The sequence below is a fragment of the Streptopelia decaocto genome (genome assembly GCF_964273445.1).
Source record: "Streptopelia decaocto genome assembly, chromosome: 2".
Taxonomy (NCBI): domain Eukaryota; kingdom Metazoa; phylum Chordata; class Aves; order Columbiformes; family Columbidae; genus Streptopelia; species Streptopelia decaocto.
In genome coordinates this window covers 49624645-49647498 of record NC_138655.1, presented here as the reverse complement: position 1 = coordinate 49647498, position 22854 = coordinate 49624645, and the positions used below count along the sequence as shown (strand labels likewise).

The 22854-nt window shown below is 46.9% G+C and overlaps 1 protein-coding gene across 2 annotated transcripts in view; it reads left to right on the top strand.

Moving 5' to 3' along the window:
• Positions 1 to 9483: 9483 nt before the first annotated feature.
• The window catches only part of CABLES1 (Cdk5 and Abl enzyme substrate 1), a 76227-nt gene continuing 62856 nt past the window's right edge, over positions 9484 to 22854 (top strand). For both annotated transcript variants that reach the window (XM_082044915.1, XM_082044914.1), the window contains exon 1: positions 9484 to 10363. In XM_082044915.1, the coding sequence (XP_081901041.1) occupies positions 9834 to 10363 (530 nt within the window). In that variant the 5' untranslated portion in view covers positions 9484 to 9833. The remainder of the gene's footprint in view (positions 10364 to 22854) is intronic.

Below are 22854 nucleotides of genomic sequence, written 5' to 3'. Positions count from 1 at the left end.
AGGGTTTTCTTCTGTAAGCACTACTCCTGCTGCAAGTCAACATTAAGGCAACATAAAACTCTCACTATATACAACACAAGACCTTGTTTTTCAGAGGAAATACACATTTAAGGCAAATATCAGAATCAAGCCAGACTCTAATATGCTCTTTCACAAAGAATAGCACTTTGGTCCAGCAGTAGTCCCATTAAAGCCCATGGGATTATTCCTGCAGTATGGTACTTTTCAAAAGGGGCATCATCACTAGGATGCAGCTCTGGAAGTAACACCGTGGTTGCAAGGAGGGTGCAAACAAGCTTTTACTACTGAGGATCTACTAGTTAGTCTGAATGATGGTTTGAATGTGGCTGATTGCATCTCATTGGCAGAGTAGAAAAGAACTCTTTTAATTAGTTTTGAAAATGAGTGAATTTAATCAGAATGTTGCAGAATAATTGAAATTTACAGAATATTTAGATTTGTGCTAAAACCCAAGTTTTTAGCCAGGATTCACCTACTCTTGCTATAGAAGCCGCTCACTTTGAGGCAGCCTGTTCCCATAGGAACACAGTCACACTGGCATAATGGAGATGGCTAAAACATTTCCAAAAACAGCTAGCAGAATAATTCTGCTATGTATTGCTTCTCCTGCTCTACTTTGAGCATATGTATTATGTCTTATTATAGGTAGTCAAAATTACATCCCTACAGGACAAAGTGAAATATATATATACACATATGCACACACACATACATTCACATATATTTTTAATATATATATATATCTCTCCAAAATCTTGTTAATTCCTTTTTGTGTGTATCTGAACACTTCTTTTTCCTGAGGGACTGGCACAAAAACCAGCCACCTGCAAAGATGTTGCAGTAAATTAGAACTAAACTTCAGAAGGTTTGGTTGCAGTAAATCAGAACTTAAACCTTCACTTTGGAAGAAGGAAACACCATTGTGTCAAGCTTCCCAACAAAAAGACCTGCAGAGGGACCAAATATGTACCAAATGCCCTGCTAGGAGAGCTGCTTCTTCCCGCTACATTGCCATTTATTTCAGTTCACTTTCTGGCCCCTAAGTTTTATTTTGTAATAAATTTTAGAATTAATCTGATGGACTCTTTCCATCACTGATTTCTTCAGAGCTTAATGGATTTATCCTTTCCTTAGGGCTCAAGGAGGCTTGAATTTTAGTCTTTTTATTTCAATGCCATCTCTCTTCCCTTACTTCTGCACTTGAGTGCTTCATTTATTTAAACAGCCTCATTGATCTCAACATGAAGATTATTACACCGAGGTGCTGTTCATTTTGAGCAGAGACAGCAGAAAACTTTGGATCTGTCTTGCCAGACGATCGCCTTTCTGTTTATGTCATTTCCATTTGCTGCTTACAAAACTCTCCTGCCAAAACATTCAGAGGAGAAATGTATCCTGTTTAGACCAATTTTTAGCAGCTTTAGTTTCTACCGGATTACGTGAGATGTGCATGTGGCAAGTTAAGGTTACTCCGGCTGGAGCTGAGCTGCTGGTCTACCTCCTGGTGGCAGCAAGCTGTCCCCAGCCCCACGGGCAGCCACCTACCCTGGGGGACCCCAGCACAGAGCTGGGACACCCATGGCCACTCCTCTGCAGGTGAATTTGCTGTTCCTCGAGCAGGGGGCTGGACTCCCTCCCCTCCCAACATGAAGGCAAATGTAGGAAGCAAACGCAGCAACTCAGAGGTTTCTGGGGAGAGAAGATGCCCACCATCCTCCTCCCACCCAGCCCACAGCTGAGGCTGGCCCCATATCCGCTGGCCAACAAGGTCGCCATGATTTCACCTTCCTTCTGAGAAGCTCAGTCACTTGCACCAGTTTTTCTGGCCGCCCCGGGACAGAGGCAGAGCTGACTTGGCTGAGTTTAATTTGCTGGAAATTTGCCAGTGGCAAATATTTACCTGGGAGTATTGCTGGGAGGATCCAGGCAGGACCCGCACCCTACCCTGGTGTGAAGGAGAAGTGGCTGCCGACCCCCCAGGCCCCTGTGCCAGCAGCTCAATGTGACAGGACACAACGTTGGTGGTGTAGGTTTTATTTCTCCCCTCTGGTTGCCTGCTTTCCACACCAGCCTGCAGCGAGCACTACCCGCTGAGGATCTCCCAAACTTAAAAGGGCTCTTAAGCCCTCCTTGAAATTTCGGAGTGAACTGAGTGTGGTGCTCATGGGAGATCATGTTGCATGCAGACTGAAAAATGCCATTGAGGTGAATGCAAAACCCCAGCTCCCGCCGCCAAAAAGTTTTCCGTTTGCCTCCTTCATTTCCCCTTGGAGTCACACTCCCTGAATTCAATATTTTCAAGAGGAGAAAAAAAAATCCTTTGAACTTTTTTTTTCTTTTTCTTGGATATTAAACATTTCCAGTCAAGCTGAACTCATAGGAGAGTCTCTGAAGTGAAACCTTCCACCAGCATGTCCCTCTGGGAACTTCAGATGTTATTTATTTCATGTTTTTACTCATTGAAAACTATGTCTGAGAAGGTGTCAACAGCGTTTTCACTCTCATCCAGCTCCTCAGTCTGACTGCCCTGCGAACTGGAGGATTTTCCTACCATCAACAGCCAGCAAACTGAAGGACTTGCTCACATGAATGTTTCAGAAATCTTCAGCCAGTTTTAAAATTATCCCGAGGCAATTAAAAATTAACAGATGCCGTGACAAAGACAGATCTTCTTCCAGGCTTCCTTCTGAAATCTTAATGTCCAGTGGTCCTGTACTTGATTCAAAATTGTCTCAAAATGGTAAAGAACAGGATAAATCACAGCCGTCACTTAATGAAAACCTCAAAAAAAGATCTTTTTAGTGACCAGTCGTTCTGTTCTACTGCAGTTACAAGTTGCTTTTTATTTATGCTGCTGCTTAAGGAGACGTCCAGGCAGACGGGGTATTTGCCCATTTCTTGTTTCAACTCCATTTTGAACCTCACGCCTATGTTAATTTATGATACTGAAAAAAACAAAAATCTGATTTCGCAGAAGAAAACCGCAGCAAGACAAGGACAAACAGAGACAGGGGTTGTTTTCTGTACAAGTGCCCACAGTTTTTGTTTTTCAAAGGAGGGAGGAGCTATGTGGCCCTGTTCCCATTTAATCACTCCAGTAGGAGCCAGCAGCGGCCACATTCCAGTTGCAGTTCCGACATGGCCACCGTCCTTGTTTTGTCTAGTTACCCCACAAACTCACTGAGGCATGGGGGAGCATTTGAGCAGCACCCAACAAAGCAGAGCTCCTGGTTTAGCGTGGGTGTCTAAGGGATCCAGTAGCATATCGAAGGAACAAACAGCAGCAACAACAAAAAAAACTCAAAGCCAGCTTAAGTTGAATAAGAAACTTTAAAAATTCAAGCATGCAAAACAAAAAGCGAGGAGGAATTCATGTCGGATGTGCAAGCCCTCAGCCCCTCCCTGTGTGTATGCATCAGACCCGAGGATGGTATCTTTTCCTCCTGCTGCTCCCTCTCTCCACACCCAAACAGGCTGCTCCCTCCTCTGCTCCGCTTGCCCACTCTGCACCCGTGGTCCAGCAGCTGCCTCCGCCATGGCCCAGAGCAGTTGGAAACATCCCTCCCAGTGCTCCTGGAGCTCAGGGGACCGACCTCATGTCCTCAGCCAGTTCAGCAAAGGCAGAAGGCTGAGGTTTGCTTCATGAAGATATATCCTCACTGGCAGTTTTAGCTGCTAGGCAGGAATAAGTCCCTAGCTGGCATATGTGAGCTATGATTCAAAGGCTTAAAATTGGACAGAGGTAGGTGGATTTTGACAGGAAGGGCACCCCCTCCTCCTTCCCCAGCCCAACCTCAGAGACAGAAGCCCAACTCCTGAATTCTTGTCTGTTTGCAGGATGCTGGGGTATTTCAAAGGAAATGTCACAAGAATTTCTAAGGTGGGCAAAGCAATGTGTTTTCCTTGGTCTTGCCCTTGGAGCTGGCATAACCATTTTGACCAAAGTTTTCCAAGAAATATTTGTCCTGAATTTCATCTGGTGCAGATGTAGCAATGGAAAATGTTAAGTATTCTTAATAAAAGGCTGCTGCCACCATCCCCACATAAAGGCAATTTAAGCTGGAGAACTGATATAGATTCCAGTTTTGACCACTTAACTAGACTGCGCTAATTTCTCCAAGAGGCAAACAGCTATCAAATTTGCCCTTACCACCCATATGTGCACTACTAGCCTACTGAAGATCACAGAATCACACAGAATCACAGAATGTCAGGGATTGGAAGGCACCTCAAAGATCATCTAGTCCAATCCCCCTGCTGGAGCAGGAACACCTAGATGAGGTTACACAGGAAGGCGTCCAGGTGGGTTTTCAATGTCTCCAGAGTAGGAGACTCCACAACCCCCCTGGGCAGCCTGTTCCAGTGCTCTGTCACCCTCACTGAGAAGAAGTTTCTTCTCAAATTTAAGTGGAACCTCTTGTGTTCCAGTTTGAACCCATTACCCCTTGTCCTACCATTGGATGTCACTGAGAAGAGCCTGGCTCCATCCTCATGACACTCACCCTTTACATATTTATAGACATTCATGAGGTCACTGCTCAGTCTCCTCTTCTCCAAGCTAAAGAGACCCAGCTCCCTCAGCCTTTCCTCATAAGGGAGATGCTCCACTCCCTTAATCATCTTTGTTGCCCTAGATCTCAGGAACCTTTCAACGCACATGACAACATCACGCATGCTGCACCTCTGACATCTCACATAAGTGGCAGGCTGGGTGCCCCGACCATCCACACCTCAGCTGATCTGCAGAGACACCGTTTCATCTTTGCTGAGGGCACCTGCTCCTGCACGCCCTGCCCTGTGGGCACACCCACTGCTCCAACCACGGCAGGCAGGATCAAATCTCTCCCGCTTTCCTGCTGCCATACATGAATTTGGTTTTAGGTTAACTGGCTGATGTTGGCACCTACCCTGGAACAATACAAAGTTAGGTTCTTCATAAGAGGGAAGTGTGGACCCACACATATCCAAGGAACGCTGCTCTTCAAATACAGTGATACTTATGTTAGTATCAAGCTTTTACATTTCAATTAGCGAAGGTGGCCCTCAACAAGTAAAACACTCAGGCTCCTGAAAAATCACCAGTGGGAAGCATTTCTTAGCATTTACTTAGTACTTAGTACTTAGTACTTAGCATTTCTGAGAATCAGGCTGAATTTACAAGACTGAAGGTTAGAGCCCAGCACGAAAACAGGCCTTGCTATCCAGATGCAGTATTAGTCTTTTGTAAAGAATTTGTACTGTCTTTATCCAATTTCCATTCTTAACTACGGCTCTCAGTGAAACGTGTTCAAACTCCCTCTACTTTTTTTTCTGCCAGACACTCCTCCTAAGCAGATGATTATTAAATTCATATTCTAAGTCTTTCTCCAATGTTACATCTGCTTTTCTCTTTCGAAGTGCAATTCTCTTCTAAAAAGCATTTATAAAGATTGTGCATTTCTTGGCTCTCCAAAGTCTTGCAAAGCAAGAGTGCTCACAGGCTATGGGAAATCTGCCTAACCGTTAGGATCTGACAGTGATATCCATAACCACCAGTAATAATGACCCCTGTTCTCAGCTACAGGACTGCAGAAGTGTTATCTTGAGACTAGATCTTCACTGAGCTTTGCATAACAGCATTACCTGACTGATCCCGACAGTCAGAAAACAAACCTGTCAAAATTACAAGAGATAATTGCATTTATTTTTTCTTCCACTAGCTGCTTTGGTTCTGCAGCTCTAACAAGTATCAGTGACAACAAGAAACATCTTTTTGCCACTAAAGCAGGAAAGCACTATGCTGAGGCCACTCAAGAACTGGCCTGGTGACTCACACTGGTGACTCAAGACTGGTTATTTCTGCAGAGTTAACTGTCAGTATAAAGAAATCTTGTCTCTAACTGAAATCTGAGGTGAAGTTTTTGATTCACCTGCAAAGATACCTTTAAGTTTGACTTGGCAAGCTGCTCAGGAGCGCAGCTTTAGCTCAAGGTCTGTGGTCTTTCAGACTGGCTCTTCACGTGTTTGCATTCCAGCAGGACTGCCCTCACACTGCTTCAAGTAAACCCAAGACAACATGAGGCTTCCACACTTAGATTAACTTTGGTCTGAAGGCAGGTATGCAGAGGCATCATTTCTCCAACCTAATTTCTCAGACTGGTAAATTGCTGAGCTTTCATTTTAGTCCAGGTTCCTTCCACCCTCCTCAAGCTCTTTAAGCCAGGCTTGCCACTCACCTGTGTTAATTGGCCCCCCAAATTCCATGTTGTCTTTGAACACCCTCAACTAATGAGTCTCTCTTCCAGCTCTTGGCGCATTGGGTGAAAAAGCCATCACGCTCTATCACTCCTATTACCACTTGTCATCCAACCACTTACATAAGCTTGTGACCTCTGAAATAAAAACATTTGCTTGCACTTGGGTAGAGCTGGTTGGTTGGAAGATAACTCGGAGAGGGAAATGATTGAAAAAACAGTCACAGAAGCAAGCTTCCAGAATATGCCTTTCTGGTTTTCCTTTCAACTTTGCTATTTCCTCTAGTCAACCACTGGTTCCCCATCAAAGAAAAAAGTTTCAATCAGCAAAGTAAATTTATTTAACATTTCCACATATCCTCCAGCAGACAGGACTACTATAGCACATGTAATCTACAGTTTCGCTAAGCACAGATCAAAAGGACATAACTAACTCAAAAAAAACATTCACCTTAAGTTGTGCACATTCATTTGCTACTAAATGTACAAATAGGTCTAGAGAACCTGGTATTTCTAATGTGCCAATTATCTTTGTACTGCGGTACCCCACTCGTTATAAAAATAGCTTCACTTCAGACTGAAAAAGACAGGCTTTTCTTCTTGTATGTGGTTTTATCAAACGGGTTTATTCTCACGTGCAGTGGAAGAGATGTTTTAACTCATCTTCAGTGTAATTTTTGGAAAAGGTAGTCCATGTACACACAACACCCTCAGAGGTGGCTTGCGTATGTTAGACTATGGGCATCAGTTTGGGTCCATCAAGGTAAACACAGACGTGCGCTTTGCAAATGTTGTGCTGGGGTGGCAGCTCAGCTGAATGAGCCAGATTAGCTAAGACCTACGATTTACCCCGACCGCTCAAATTTTGATGCAAGGAGGTTTGATAAACTCAACTATTCACATGAGTATTCCCCATTTCAGAGACAGTAAAAATCAGGTCTCGAAAAGCAACTGGATGCACACATGGACAAGGGAATGAGGTAACACTCTCATCTGGGACAGCTCTAGAGGAGCTCTAGTGCAGAGGTCATGGCTCTATTTAAAATAATGCTTACAACAGAGAGCGATTTATCCCATCACAGGAGTAATTCTGTGAAAGGAGTGCACACTTCTACACTCATAAAAAATGTCCCAAGTTAGACCAGCTTCTGAAACTCCACCACTGGCATGTTGATGGTGGTTCTCTTTCCCAGACCCTTCACTTGTGAGAGGCTGGATTTAGAAAATACACTCCAGGACTCAGTTGCCATAGCAAGCTTTTGAGCTCCAGAGAAAAATACACACTATTGCTGCTTCCCCTCAGAAAAGCAAGAGGAAAAATATTCCCAGTGTATTATACCGAACTCAGCCGTAACATGGCAGGTCTGAGTTTCATTGACCTGTGTACCATCTAGTAGTAATCCTTGGACCAGAGGTCAGCATCCAGCGAACATGCTGACCATCAGGCTACAGAGCTTCAACATTTCTCTGTGGCCCAGAAGCCCTCCTTCAAAACATCCTGAGTTCTTTTAGAGGTGGTACTGTCTCAAAAGGACCATGGAGCTTCTCCATGGGAGCTGAGTACATCGTTGCCCCAACACCAGACATCGTTCTGGTTCCCACTGCAGGGACAGGGCCTCCAGCCAGAAACGGGCATTGCCTGCCCCATCAAAGGAAGACGGCAGGCCTGCAACTCTTTGGTCTTCCTCTCCGAAGCAGAAGTTTGAAGGACACTTTGCAACCACAGTGGTACAGAGCATCCCCCAAGCAGGTGGGAGATGCTAACTGGGCTCTTCTCTGGGGAGTCAAGTCTAGCACTGAAGCTTACCCACTTCCCAACCAAATGATCTGTCCCTGCTGTGTCACGGGGACAGGCACACCAGTGCCCTCTGTTTAGAAAGACCAGCATCGGCATAAACCTCAAGAGAGCTGTCTGAAATGAGAAAGCCCATCTCAGAATAGCACTTACTAAGAAGGTCGGATCTAGGAAACGTACCTTTCCTCCATCATTGTCTCTTCCCTTGCTCACTGCTTCCTGCTCTGGATGCTGCCCATTCAGCATCCTTACTGCATAAGGAGCACACCCCAGGGACTTGGCCCTTAACGTTCAGGTTTTGTGACACTCAGTGTCAGTAAAGGCAAACTTTCAGAAATCAATCCGTGCCAAAGAGCTTGATTCTAAAGTCACTGAATGCTTAAAAGGTCAGTTTTGAGGGGAACACAAACCTAGGCTTCCACCAACAATACGATTAGGTTCCCCTCTCTGATCAATCTATTGTTTTTTATCAAATTAGCAAGATTTTGATAAAATTGTAGGCGACATTACAATACTTGTGACAGTTTGGGATGCCTTGTAAATCATCTACCAACTATAACTGGAATATAATACAAGCCATTGTAATGCTTTACGAAGACGGCGCACATCACTATCTTGCAACAACCATATGTTCTGCTGTTTGTATGCATTTGTTATCCAACCCTTACATAAGCTGTTGATTAAATTATCATCACAGGACAAGAACACTTGTAGCATGGTTGAGTTGATCAAAATAAAAAACGAAGGAGCTTTATGCTGAGGTGGGACTGGCTGCTTGCCCTTCCAAGCCGCAACTGCAGGAGGAGGGAGCGTGCAGACCTGCAGTCAGCTGCACAACAGCCATCACTTCGGAAAAGACAGGGAATACACAAATTTGGGGCTTGGGCTACATAAGACAGGGCAAACTAAATAACCACACTTTGTCTAGTGCATAAGAGAAGGAATGGTCGGGGAGGGGGTTGAAGGGAAAGGCTGGGGAGAGGGTTGCTTCACTGGTTTAAGGAACTCGTGAGATGTTACACACGTCTCACACAGCAGCAGGCCACCTATGCGAGCTGGGACAAGCCAGGCTTAGCCGCAAAGGGGGACGCGCCGCCGGCTGCCAAGCGCATTTCAGGGGGTCCCCGCCTCCCCGCTCCTGCCCGCCGGGGCGCCAGCGCCTGCCCCGGGGCACTGGCCCCTTCCCGGCAAAAACAGCGGGGCAGCAACCGGGCCACTTCCCATGGCACAGCTGCAGCCCGGTGCCACTCCAGCGGCCGCGGGCGGGCCGAGCCGAGCCGCTGCCCCCGGGTCCGGTGCTCCCGGTGCCAACCTCCGAGAGCCATGTGCCGTGTACTACGGACACAGACTCCACCTTCCCCCGCTCCCGCCCGCCCCCACGCATCCAGGAAGGGAAAAAGAGGAGGAGGGAAGAGGGTGAAAGGGAAAAAAAAAAAAAAGAGAGAGGTTGAAAGGAGGGAGCTTGTCGAGACCCACCCTTCTCCCTCCTCCTCCTCCGGGCTGCTGGCCGGGCTTTTGTTTTCCTCCAGCTCCCCGTTTCCCACACGTGATTGCCGTGTTATTGCACAGGGCGCTCGGCGGCGCGGCTGCACCTATAAATACGGAGCGGGCGGGCGGCGGGGGCTCGGGGCAGTGCGACGCGGCTGGGCGGAGGGCACCCCCGCGGAACCCCCATGCACCCCGGCGGGCCGACGGCACCCATGTCCCGCCGCCCGCCCGCCTAAGGGGGAGGCAGAGAGAGGCAGCGCCCGGCCAACGGGGAGGGGAGGGGGAGCCGGCCGACCATGGCGGCGGCCGCCACCGCCGCCAGCCCCGGCAGTCCCGCCGCCGGGCCCTTGCCGCAACCAGAGCCCTGCCCCAGGAAGGGGCCGCCGCCGCCGGGGCCGCCGCAGCCGCCGCCGGCGCGCAGCGACCCCCGCCGCAGGCAGGCCGCGCTCTCCTTCCTCACCAGCATCTCCCTCGACGGGCGGCCCCCGCCGCCGGGCAACGACGGCCTCGCCGCCAGGCCCCGCCAGGGCCCGCCGCCACCACCGCCGCCGCGGCTAGGCAGCCCCCCGGCGGCGCCCGCCGAGACCCCCCGGGCCCAGGAGGAGGAGGATGAGGAGGAGGAGGAAGACGCCTTCGCCGCGGTGCAGGTGCCGGCCGCCGCCTTCCTGGGCGCCGCGGCGGCGGGCAGCCGCGGCCGCCTCAACTCCTTCACGGCGGGGGTGCTGCCGGCGCCCTTCGGCCGCGCCAGCCCCCAGGGCCCCGTCTGCGGCGGCGGAGAGCTGGGGCAGCCCGGCTCCGCCGCCGCCTTCGAGCTGCAGCGGTCCCGGTAAGCCGCGCCGCGGGGATGGTGGATGCGCGGGATGCGGAGATGATGCGCGGGATGCGCAGGCGACGGGCTCGCCCCTCGGGACGGGGGGGCTCGGCAGCCGGGCGGCGGGGTGGAGGCCGTTAGCCGCAGGGTGGGAGCGCCGGAGGCTCGCTCGGCGGGGCCAGGCGGGCGTCTGGGCGCTTGGCTGCCTGGCCGGGGGGAGCAGCGGCAGCGGCGGGGACGGGATGGGATGTGCGGGCGTGCAGGGGCAGGTCTGCAAAGGTGCCCGAGCGTCCCAGGCGGCAGCAGTCATGCTCAAAGTTTCGCTCCTGCTAAGCGGTGCCGGCGGACGGCTGCACCGCCGCCGTCCCGTTCTGCAGCCGAGCACAGCTCCGGAGCAGTTGTCACCCCTTTCTCATGGCTGGTGGCGGATTCAACCCGCCCTGCCGCCTGGCTTATCGGCAGCAGGCTGGGAACCAGCCCTGAGCCAAGGGCACTGTAGCCAGATCTGTAGCCCACAAAAGGGGAAGGAAATCTTTCCATCCATGCCCAACGGACTATGGTGTATATGCAGAGTGTGAGCAGCGTCTCACTAACTCCCTAAATAAGCTATTTGTCTACAAGCGCTTCATGTTCCTCTGGGTTGTTCCTTGCTGCCAGGTACTCTTTTGCCTTTTAATTCCTAAAGGAATATCCTCACCTGCTTGAAAAGCTGAGACTTTTGGTTAAGAATGTGCAATCATGTAAACATGTGCAAATGCATATGGATTAATTGCGCCATGGGTACAAAATCATCTTCCTTCACTTCCTCAACAACATGCTTGGATATCAAAGACTGTGGTGGAGGAAAGAACCAGGGAAGAAGCGGGAGGAAATTACTGTGCTCCCCAAGCCCGCATCGGTCGCCACTCCCACATTCCCCATTTGCCACACTCCTTTCTTTTTTCTCCCTTGGACAAATAGGTAGACTTTGAGTCACATGTTATTGCAAGGGTTTATAAGGGTAATTGAGCATAGATCACTGTAGAAAAATCCCTTTCAGAACCAACCAGCTTGGAGAAATTGGAGGTATTCCAGGAGAAAGTTGTCTTAGCTGTGTGCCCCACTGTTGGTTGTTGGGGGAGGAGGGTGTTTTTTCTTTTTTTTTTTTTTTTTCCCTTCCATCTGGATTCTGTTGGTGGCTTTTTTGAGCCCCTTTTCAGGTGCTGTGCTAGGGTGCCCCACCTCCCCAAGTAAAATGCCTGCTGGGCGGTTGCAATTGCACTGTGGTTCACCAGCACAGCAACGTGACACATGGGCATTTTAGTCTGTGACATGGTTCTGCACACTGTTGCACATGGCCTTGTGAGTTAGGAGTGACCCGCAGGCCATGATTTGGGAATTACCTTTCTACTCTTGGGCTTTTTACTTGTTGGTGGTAATGTGCTTGGCAGTACCCTCTTAGTTCAAGAGACTAGATTCTCCTTGGCCTTGTAGTTAGTGAGTCTATTATTCATGAAAGATTCGTGTGTCGTCTTTCTGGATTCCCGAGGATCTTCCTTGGTTTTCCTGGCTTGCACGCTTTGATCCTGTGCTCAGTTCTAGGAAGGATGCCCAGATCTCACCTGTATCACTTCTTCCCTCCACCTGTCATTTTTTCCCTTGCCCCTGTTTGCCAGTCTCTGAATTTTTCCTTCCACAACTGATGCTTTTGTTGTTGTTACATGAGAACAGTGTGGAGTTTAAGAGGGAAAGGTAATTACTGTTCTTGTTTACAACCTGGAAATCCAGTGTTGTCCAAGCTTGGCTGTGCTGCTAGTGTGCAGACAGGCTGCATGGATGGCCCAAGTCCGAGGCAAGGGAAGTCGCCTATCAAAACCTGGTCAGGGTGCTCCTCCAGTCTTACAACATCCCTCCTTTGTGCTGTGTATTTTCTTGTGGCATAAGATGTAAGGAAAGTGCTGTTTTTCTCATACTCTTTCATTTTTTTGAGAGCTATATTCAGTTGTGGTTGGAGACCTTGCATAACTCCCCCAGGCGTGAGGCTCTCTATTGTGGCACTTGCTTACAGCTGGCGCTGGTGCAGAAGAGCTCCAGGTTATGCCCCCAGCTTTGCTGACTGCCCTGATGCTGCACATGTGCAGCCTGGGGCGGACTTTGGCCTGCTTTCAGTGGATTTGTTTCAGTTATGGAAAAGGTGTATATTTTTACACATCAGGAATGGACAGCTGCAGACCGTGGTTGTATCAAACGTTTGCCTCTCATCGTCTCAATGAAAAGCTGTGGTAGGGGCTCCGATTGCTGGGGTCAGCCTTGGCTGCGCAGAAGACAAATCATAGGCATGCACAGGGCTGGCGCAAGCCCAAGGTTAGAGGGTTCAAGCAGACCTTCTGCTCTCTTAATGGAGAGGAAGGAACCAAATGCCCAGCACATGGCCTGCCTTTCTCGGTGGGACGGGGTGGGAATCACTGCAGCTGCCTGGAGACGGACATTAGCTCCCCTGAGGGAGGATGCAGAGAAGCAGAGAGGAAAATCAGAGATTTTTTTTTTTTTGCAGTTCATGTGTGCATCTGCTGTCTCTCCTCTCACCCTTCCACTTTCCTTGCAGCAGGCTTGATACTGAGTTTGATGCGTTGTTTGACAGACTAGTCCTCTGTGCTGAGACATGTAAGTTATGTTGTAATGCGAAACCATTTTCTATTACAGTATCAGGCAGGACAGGCTGTCTTATGTTGTTGTTTTTATTTAGTTTTCAGAAACCATTGTGAAAATATAATCAGAGTTTCCTGGCTTTTTTGTTTGTGTTAGCAGTTTGTATAATTGCGTGCTAGTTTATATTTAACAAGGTGATCATTAATGTGGTTTGGGTTTGTGCTCTATGTGTATTCACAAGGAACAAACGATACAAAAAAAGAACAAGGAGCTTCTAGCTGTTTGGAGGCTAGTATGTAATTATATGTAAATGGAAAAAAAATGCTTGTTCAGAAGTTGGCTTGTTGATGCCAAAGGCTCCTGTCAAGTGCAGAAGTAGTTTTTCTCAGTTTTGTGGTGAATGGGTAACTGAGGACATGAGCCTGTTGGAAACCAGGGGCAGGTTCTGCCAGGTTTTCCTTTGTGTCAAATCATAATTTGTTTTAATAACTTCTTAAATTAACTCTGTGGAACAAGATTTCAGTAACACTCATTTAAAATTAGTCCAGATCCTGGAGGTTAGGTGATGGTCACAGGTACTTGGTTTTATGGATGCCTAGAATTTTCAGTGCCATAGTTTTCTTCAGGAAAAATATTGCTGACGCTTCCTTTTCTACCTAAGGCCTTTCCCAGTGAGCCTGGTAGTTAGAAACAAGCGCATGCCTTTTATTTTTATTCCTAAGGAAGCAAATCAGTGATTGGATTTGTAGTTGAAATGTTGCTTACAGTTGCTTGTCTGTGTTGCTGTGTCAGGCTTGAAGGCAGATGGGCAGGAGAATTCCTTCTGGGTGCAGCTGGTGCTGGGAAGGAAGCAGAGAGGAATATCTGCTGAGTAATCGCTGCAGGGAGGTCCACTCCAAAGGACATTGAAGTTATCATGGTCCAAGTAGGTTTGTCTTAAGAATTTATTGACCTACAAGGCAAATCTCATTTCCTGAGTGATTCTAAAATTAATTTATGACTAGTAAAGCTTCTGAAGATTGAATTTGTTTCTACCCGTTAGAAAATAAAGAGCTGCGTATGGTCTCGGTATTCATCTTCTGGAGAGATGCAGTGAAGGAGGATGCTGGAACAGTTGACTTGCCTGGCATTTCTAGGGCTTGCAAAGTGTGATGGGTTGATAGTGCTGGAGGAAGCCTCCAGGATGTTGCTGAGGAGCTGTTTAGTTTGGTGGCGGAGTGCTGTGAGGTCAGATCCTGCAGGCAGTGCGGACTCAGCCCACCACGGAAGATGCCTCCAAACTGAACATGCTGGAGACAAAAATAGAGCCTCTCAGGAACAAGTGTCTTGCAGGCAGAATCCTGAAAGAGGAGCAACACAAAGAGCTGGGGGCACCGTCCACCCTGCAGGGTCATCCCAGCATCAGGAGTGGGCTTGTGAGCTGCTGGAAACACATCAGACCTTTTGTGTGTGATGAAGCCTGTGCTATTCACTGAACCTAAAGCCCTTCAGACAACCCAGGTTTCAAAATGATGTATACAAGAGTAGCGTGAAAACAGCAATTTAATGGTCTGAGAAGTGAATGGGAAGTACACGTGCTGAACTAAGTCTTTTCATAGGTGTGTGACCTTGAATACCACTGATGGTTGCTGTCTCTGAAGAAGGGGATGCTTATTGACTTCAGCTGTCACTTCAGGAGGCTTAATGGCCTTCCTGTGCCACCCCGAAGAGGTGACATTCAGCAACAGGGTTAAGACTTGGGTGATAAGGGCTATTTCACTGGCCGCACCAGCGTCCCGCTGCACCTCTTGGGGCAGGTCCCTCATGACCTGTTTTCAGTGCTACAGGCCCTGTGTAAGTCTTGGTGCTGCTCCCAAGGGCTGCCCCCTCAAATAAGGGCTGGCGTCCCCATGCATGAAGCTTGCAAGCTCATCTGGGAGTCCTGTCAGGGACACTGAGTACACCCATGTCCTTCAGCATGAGCACGGTCACTTTGAGCCGTGCAGGAGCAGTCACTGACCACCAGTGGGCTTCTGGAGTTGTGCACAGGCCGAGCCTGGCCAGGCCCACATCATGCTGACCATCATCCATCTCTGGTGGTCTCTGCCTGCTTTGTCCCTTGTGCAGGGCACCGGTTTGCACCTCCCTCTGTTGCTTCCTTTGAAACTTGTGAAAACGTGGTCATCTTCTAGCTGTTGATTGAAGTTGACCCATGATTCAGAAGTCACTGCAATACACAAAGCTTTTAAAAACAGATCCCACACAAGTTTGCTCTGGCATATTTTAGGCTTTTATTACACTACTTAGCAAGCATCTCTGGCAGATAAAAAAGGTAATATTCATCAGACAAAATAAAAACCCTTTGCTGTTAATTTTGAAGAGGAGCTGGAACAGAACGTAGTGTTCACGACTACTAGGGAATTAATTAGACACCTTCACAGAGGGACAGATGCTGAGAGGGAGCTGCCTCTCCCGAAGCCTCAGGACTTGGCAGGTTTCAGAATGAGATGGCCTTGGAGCTGGACAGGTAAGAGGGCTCTGCCTGGGTCTGCTGGGTTAGCTGAAATTGGGTTAATTTTCTTCTTGCAGTTAGGAACTTATTAGTAGCTAGCACGGTCTTTTGTTTTGGATATTCTGTGAGAATGAGATAATACCCTATGTTTCCCAATCTTTGCCTGAGAAGAGCTACCCTCTTTCTTTGCAGTAGCTAGCTGTGTTTTGGAATCGGTATGAAAAGAATTTAAGAACTCACTGATATTTCAGCTGTTGTCAGGGAGACCGAGGACTTTTGAGCTGCCAGCCGCAGGTGCAAAATAGCAGCTGGGAGGGAGAGTAATGGGACAGAACCCAGACTGACATCCAGGTTGGTCATTGAAATATTCCCCACCATCAGCAGCATGCTGGGTATGTAACTGGAGTTGACTTCTCCAGCTAGTTAGTTCTGTTTGGGAGTTTGGTTCCGTTCGGGAGTTTGGTTCTAGTCCATTTGGAGTTCTGCTGGAATTCAGCCTGTTGCTCTCCTGCCATTTTTCAGTGACCCTCTGGCCTGTCTGCCTCTTGCCCTTTTGCGCTCTCGCTGGGATCGACTGTTTGGGACCAGGGTGCTCTCCTTTCTGGAATGGGCTGTTCGGCACAAACGGAGTTAGTGAGAAATTGCATTGAGTATCACTTCTGTGGTTGTCGTCATTGTCTTTTAAACTGTTCTTACCTCAACCCACGATTTTCTCCCTTCCTTTTTGGTTTTCTCCCCCATCCCACTTTAGCGGGAGAGTGAGTGACTACCGTGGTCCTGTTTGCGGGCTGGGGTTAAACCATGACACTGGGTGGCTGCTTATTAACTCCTGTGAGAAAACCTGAGCTGGTAACACCTGAAGAGTCGCGTTTGTGTTGGCTGCCTTGGCTGGCCACCAATTCAGATCTTTCCAGGTCCAATGCTGCCTTGGGAAGTCCTGTGGTTATAGTGTGCAGGTGCCTGACTGGTGTGCGGTGACCACTCCTTAGCCATCAGGAGAGCGGGGAGCGAGACATTTCAGCAGGTTTGCTTGTGTGGTCGGTGCATTTCCGTTACTCAATCTTTCTTTTCACCCTTTTCTTTACTGAAAAAGCTCCTGTGCAGGTAGCCAGGCCCTTTTCCTTAGAAGCCCTCCAGACCATCACAAAAACATAGTTTGATGGTAGATACATAGCATAATGACAGATCATAGTTTGATGCCAGTGTTTGGATAGGAAGTATGCTTTAATCTGTAATTATTATGACTTTGAGAACTCTTATGGTGGAGGATATAGCTTATCTTGGAACAATTCAAAACAGCTAAAATACAAATATGTGATTCCCATGTATCCTCTCTGAAAGGGAAAAAACCAACCCTCTATTAATTCTGTGGCTTTCTTGTTTCAAATAAATAAATACCAGGTGGGCTGTGCAGAGCCTCTGTAGAGTGGTGAGTGTGATACGAGGTAAAGAAGCCAAATCCTGATTCAGCTGATTTCAGCTGTTTGTAGTCTCTCAGGCAAGATCTCCGCTACACAAACATAAAGAATCATCTTCATAATTTAACCTGAAAATTCAGAAGTTTGGTTTTACATGTTAGGACTCCTGTACGTTGAAACTTCAGTAGATATCAACTTAGAACATGCTAAATATGGGAAATCAGATTCTATTTGAGCCATGAAAATACCCACAAAATTCACCTCTGGATGTATGCTAATACCTCCAAGGATGTAATCAGTCTTTTCTGACAAACATTCTCTTCTACACTCAGAATTCCTATTGATGGCTGTGGGGCTGCCATGAGATACCAGGCTTAGCAACACAGCAGGTGCAGCGAGACACAGAGCTGGCTCTTTTCGTAACCCAACTAAAAACCCCTTGCCAGTTTGCTGTAAGAAGTATTATTCCTAGAAAATGGAAATGACATAATTTGGCATATGAAGAGTATCTGTCTGCTGACCTGCAGTTTGCAAATAACACGCTGAGAAATCTAAGGAATGGTATTTGATTTCATAAGAAGAGCTTAGCAGAAATTTTATTTGCTGCAAGGGTAGGGTAAAGATGGCAAATCAGGAGAAGAAAATTTCACCAGTGGTTGGAGAAAATGCGATGTGCCAGCGGCAAACTTTTAGGACTCTTAGGGTTTGCTTTTCAGGCTGCAATAGGCAGATTTAGAGAAGTATGTATTTAAGGAACTGTGAGGTTCCTTTACAGGGACTACTGTGTTATATTAATCGCAACTGTTTTCCTGTCATGAGTGCTAAATGTATTTTCTGTTCTTATCATGTATTTCAAAGTCAACACTACTGTTGGCAGCTACGTTTCAGAGTTTTTGCCTAAGGAAGGTTTTCTATTGTGGAAAATTTAGAAGCGAATGGAAAGTGAAGCAAAGGCTACCTTCCTTTTTAGAAGTTTTTTTCTTTCTTTTTTTTTTTTTTTTTTTTTTTTAAGAGCCTTTCAGCCTATATATGAATATAAAGGACAAGCACATGTTCTGAGCAAGCAGTAATGTTTTCCTCCATGTTGTTATAGACCAGGCTAGCAATTTTGTGAAATTGAGGTTTGGAGAAAAAAAGATTCACTCACCACAACTGTGATGTGTTTTCCCCTGCTGGTCTTGGATTGCAGAGTAAGGTATGTCCTTTCTGACCCAGGATCCTGCAAAGCCTGAACGGTGTTTACATATGTATAGAACTGCTCAGTTAAAAAAAAGCACCAGTGTATAAAGTTATGCTAGTAAGTAAATCTTTACAATATCAGGGATTTTACTGTATAACACTGGGAAGATTAAAAAATAGAAAGCTAGATAACTTTAATAATTTTTTAGACAACAGCGGATTGCATTTTTGTGCTCCTACAGATAACCATATTACCAAGGTAAATATGATTAGGTTTTCAAATCTACATGGTGTCAAGGCAAATCAGACATAGGCACATCAGTTTATGGGTAAAAGCATTCAAAAGAAGCATAAATTTTCTTGCAAAGAAAAAAAACACTGAATTTTTTAACAGGAAAAATCTGTAAGATGATATTATGCTGACTTCTTTCTGCAACACATGCAGCTGGAACTAAGCTGCATGGAATGAAGAGAGATGAAGCTCTTCAGCTTGCTTTTCCCTTTCTCTGGGCTTTGGGTCGAATGTTGAGGGCCAAGAAACTGGTAGTGCCACTTGGTTTGCAGCCTGTTTGCAGGTAACTTTTTTTCAGCCATCTGTGTGCTATCTGGTGCACATGGCCTCGTTTATGACCGTACAGGACATATCTGCACACATTTTTTGTGTAGACAAAGGGGACAGAGAAGTGATACTGGGATGCTGTGGTGTTGTCAGTGCAGCCTCAAGAGACACCGGCCACCAGGTGCTGTTACTGTCCTTGGAGTTGAGCTTGTGCCTTCTGCAGTGTGGGAAGGCTGGTGATGGGTCTCTCTCTGTGTTCTCCCCGCCATGTAGCATTATTTCCTTTCCCCTTTCAGGATAAGGAAAGAGCCACTGCAGGTACAGAGTCAGCAACCCCCAGTAAGGAAAGTGGATGGGGAAACATGCAGGAGGCTCGAGCATTCCCAGCATCCTTGTTTCTGGTGGGAGAGGCCCCAACCCTCCAACAAGGTTGGATCACACAGGTTAATATGCCAGAAGGGAAGAGGAGGAGGTGAGAGACCTGGAGCTGAGCTGTCTGACAGGAGGTGTACTTGCTGGCACTGTGGCATGGATTTTCATCATGATGAAAGGGTTGGATGTTACTACCACTGTTTTTTATAGAGAGAACTGACAGCACTGGAGCAGCTTGTTCCCTACTGCATCTGCTAGCACAGAAGCAGATTATAACCCTAGCGTGGTGGTGTGCCCTTTGAGGGGTGCAAGTGGCACATCTTTGCCAGCTGACTTCAGGGAGAGATGTGCTGCTGTAGGGGGAGGGCATCCCAAGGACCTAGGATGCCTTGGGCACTCAGGGAGGACCATTGTGTCACCTGGAGGGATGGCTGGTTTCATCCAGTACCCCCAGCATATGTAGGGATGGAGCAAGGGGAGCCAGGAAATAACTGTCACATGAGGCCCTTTGCCTTCAGGCCCGCTTGGGCCATATTCATACATTTGTGTGTACACAAATATGGGCCATACCTACACCTTGTTTGCACTGGCACGTGGTAGTAGGAACCTTCATTTCCCACCCCACTGTACTCTATACTCAGTCCATCTGAAGAATATAACCTAAAGCAGAAGCTAGATGTCAGCTATGGTCTGAAATATACTTCAAAAACATGTTTTTATTTTTTTTTTTTCTTTTTGCTTGACAACTTAATTCCTTGTGTTTTCTCTGTCATACCCCTCTACAGGCAAAACTTTTATTTTTCCGTTGCTTCTGCACTTGCATTAGTACCTACAGATCCCACAGAAAAGGAGATTCAGTTCTTCATTTTTCAGTCAAGGTTGCTATCAGTTACACCCAGGCAAACGCAGAGTGACAGAGGGATCACCCACATGTCCGTGGGGTGCGGTGGACTTGCACACCAGAGAGTGAAGTCCTCCTTAGGTGACAGAGCTACATGAAAATGAGGACTCTGTCTTGATACCTGTAGCATAGGCAGTTGAGCAGGCTTGGTAGTTAACAAGCAAACTTTGTAGTTCTCTGAGTTACTTTAAGTGAATGATACTGTTTCCAACTGTAAAACTTGGAGGTGTTTTTTTGGGTAATATGAAGAGAGGAAAAACAGCTTTCAGACGCTACAGTGCAAAGTGCCGTTTAATGGCTTGGGGAGGTGAGTCGTGCAGGTGCTGCAGCAGGTTATGCAGAAAGGTGTGGAAATCTCACCCTCTGCTATTGTCTTGGAAGCATGGTCTTTAAAATACAAAAGTGTAACGACATTTTCTACAATGGAGTTCACATAACCTCCTGTCTTCAACCCATTGTGTATCTTAGGAACCTTCCTAATATTATTTTCTTAATTAAAGCAAAACTGGGTGTGATTTTTAATTGGTGGTTTTTACTCTTTTGTAGAATGCCATCTTTTAGCATAACCTAATCCAGAAGAAGTGGCAGCTAAGAGGTGGTTGCTTAAAAAGGCAGAATTGTTTACAGCAGAACACAAAGTGCCACTGTCAAGTGCCTCCGTCCTGACCTTTGAGATTTATTTGTAAAATCCGTATTTTTCTGTGTGCATGACTCACCTCAAGATAAAATGCTTTTCTATTTTAGAAGGCACTCCAGGTCTGCAGAACTCACAAGCAGCCTCTCAAATAGCAAGTGTCTGCTCACATTTGTTTTAAGGAGCAGACTTCATTGTCCAAGTTTTTTTGCTTCTATTTGTTTTAAAGGGATTATTATAAATATTGGTTTATTCGTTCATTCGTTTCCTTATTGATGTAAGGATATTCAAGTCAAAGATAGTGCTAGAGTGTAACAGGGAGCAGAGTTTGAGCAAATGCATTTAAAAAGTAAAAAATGCAAATTGCATGAATTTGCCAGCACCCTTAAATAGGCACTTTCAAGGGAGTATTTTCTATTGCTCTCATCATCCTCTGTGTGAAGGAGGAATGGGTGATGAAAACAGAAACATGGATTTTCTCACAGTGAGTTTGTGAGCTCATAAACTTCCTTCGTCTGAAAGGACATAGCCTTGCAGCAGAAATTAGGATTTTTTATGGTGTGGTACCTGAAGCTGTGCTCAGTGCTGTACAAAATGCTGTTGCTCCTTCATATCCCTTAGGAGCCCGCAAACAGTTGTGTGCAGTAGGACCCTGCACAAAGGTGTGGGTCGTAACTGGAATTACCTCCCATGGTGGGATGGGATCAAAGAGGCTGGAGTGGAAAAGCCCTTGTGAGCCACTGTGTGTTTGCAAAGGTTGAGGCACCTGAAAACAAATGGGCTCTGAATTAATTGCAGGGTTGCTCGGGTACAAATGAGAACAGGATTAGGCCTGTCTTTTGATTCAAGTTGCGGAGGTGGTATTTCCAACCTGTTGAGTGATTGCATATCTCGAATACCTTACTGGATAAATGAATGTGATATCAACAGTTTTGGGTATTTCGTGTAACAGGCAGTCGTCTTGCAGTTGTGGCAGTTCTCTGTTTTTTGTGATCGCCAGCAATATTTCAACATGGTAGTTTTGGTGGGGTTTTTTTGTGGCCGTCATTTACACACGTTAGAAGAAACCCAGCCTTTGAGAGGCTCTTGACCCTTACATCCACTTTGCCAAGATGTGGGGTTACGGTAATGAAAACTTCACTTCTCCAGTGTTTGTTCTGAGTTAGATGTCTGTCTTGTGTTATTCCAGCTAAAGTGAGCAGAGCAGTCGAGCAATTCAAACTGGGATTTTTGAAGGAGCCTCTGAACCATTAATTTTGAGGAACTCTCTGAGCTCCTTTGAAAATCTCATTTTGAAAAGACAGCATGTGCTTTTTTTTAAGGGTTTTCACAGATTTTCCTTACCACACTGTCCGAACCTGCTCCCATTTATATACTTGTCCTCCCTGGCATTTTTTTGGGGAGTGGTTGCCGTTGTTGTGGGATTTAATCGTGGTTCTGCTTTTATTGATGTTAACAGCACACCTCTGGTTTAATCACTGGGTCAGGGAGATTGCTTTGTGCTGACCCACTAATAGAAATGGACAAAAATGCCCTTTATAAAACTTGAAATGTGACTTTGGGGGCCACAGCACTATTAATCCTTTGCATCTCAGCCCATGGAGAGACATGGGCTATAACAAGCAGAAAAATGAGGTGCAGGTTGTGCTTTTCTAATGCAATGTGAGTGTAATTCTCTGATTGCTTCTGAAGCTGTTGTTTCCACAAGCTCAGAACGAGAGCAAAATTGAAACAGAAAGACATCTCAGAGGCTTGGTCAGCTCCTCACATGATGTGCCTGTGACATGGACGGTCAGTCCCACTGGGTTACACTGTTTCTTGTTTTGCACAAGTTTTTTAAACATCCAATGTGCTGAAAGAAAGCTACATAAAAAACACCAGCGCTATAATTTATTTGAGCCTGGAGCCTCTGTGAGAAAATTGGGCCTTCTCCTCCCAGAAGGCCCATCACTGCGTCAACAAGCAGCGTGGCCCATCAGGTGCAGGTCAGTAGACCCAGGAGCTTGGTGCTGAGAACCAGATGTACACGCTGCGGAGGTTCGGACCAGCTCCAGCCTGGACTTCTGGACTGGACACCAGTCAGTCATCAGAGAACAGGCACCGTGTTCCTGCAGCGTGCCACCTGGCTTTGCACCGTTCAAACACAGTGGAGATAGGCCCACAGAGTCTCAGGTCCCTGTTCTAGGACAAAGGGATTCATATTGAACTAATGTAAATTTCTCACACCCTTCTAGCCACTTGGATTAATACGCTTTTTGTTTGACCCTGTGAATTCAGATGCTTTTTCTCTAGTCATTTCCATTGGGAGTTACAGACTTCCCTCT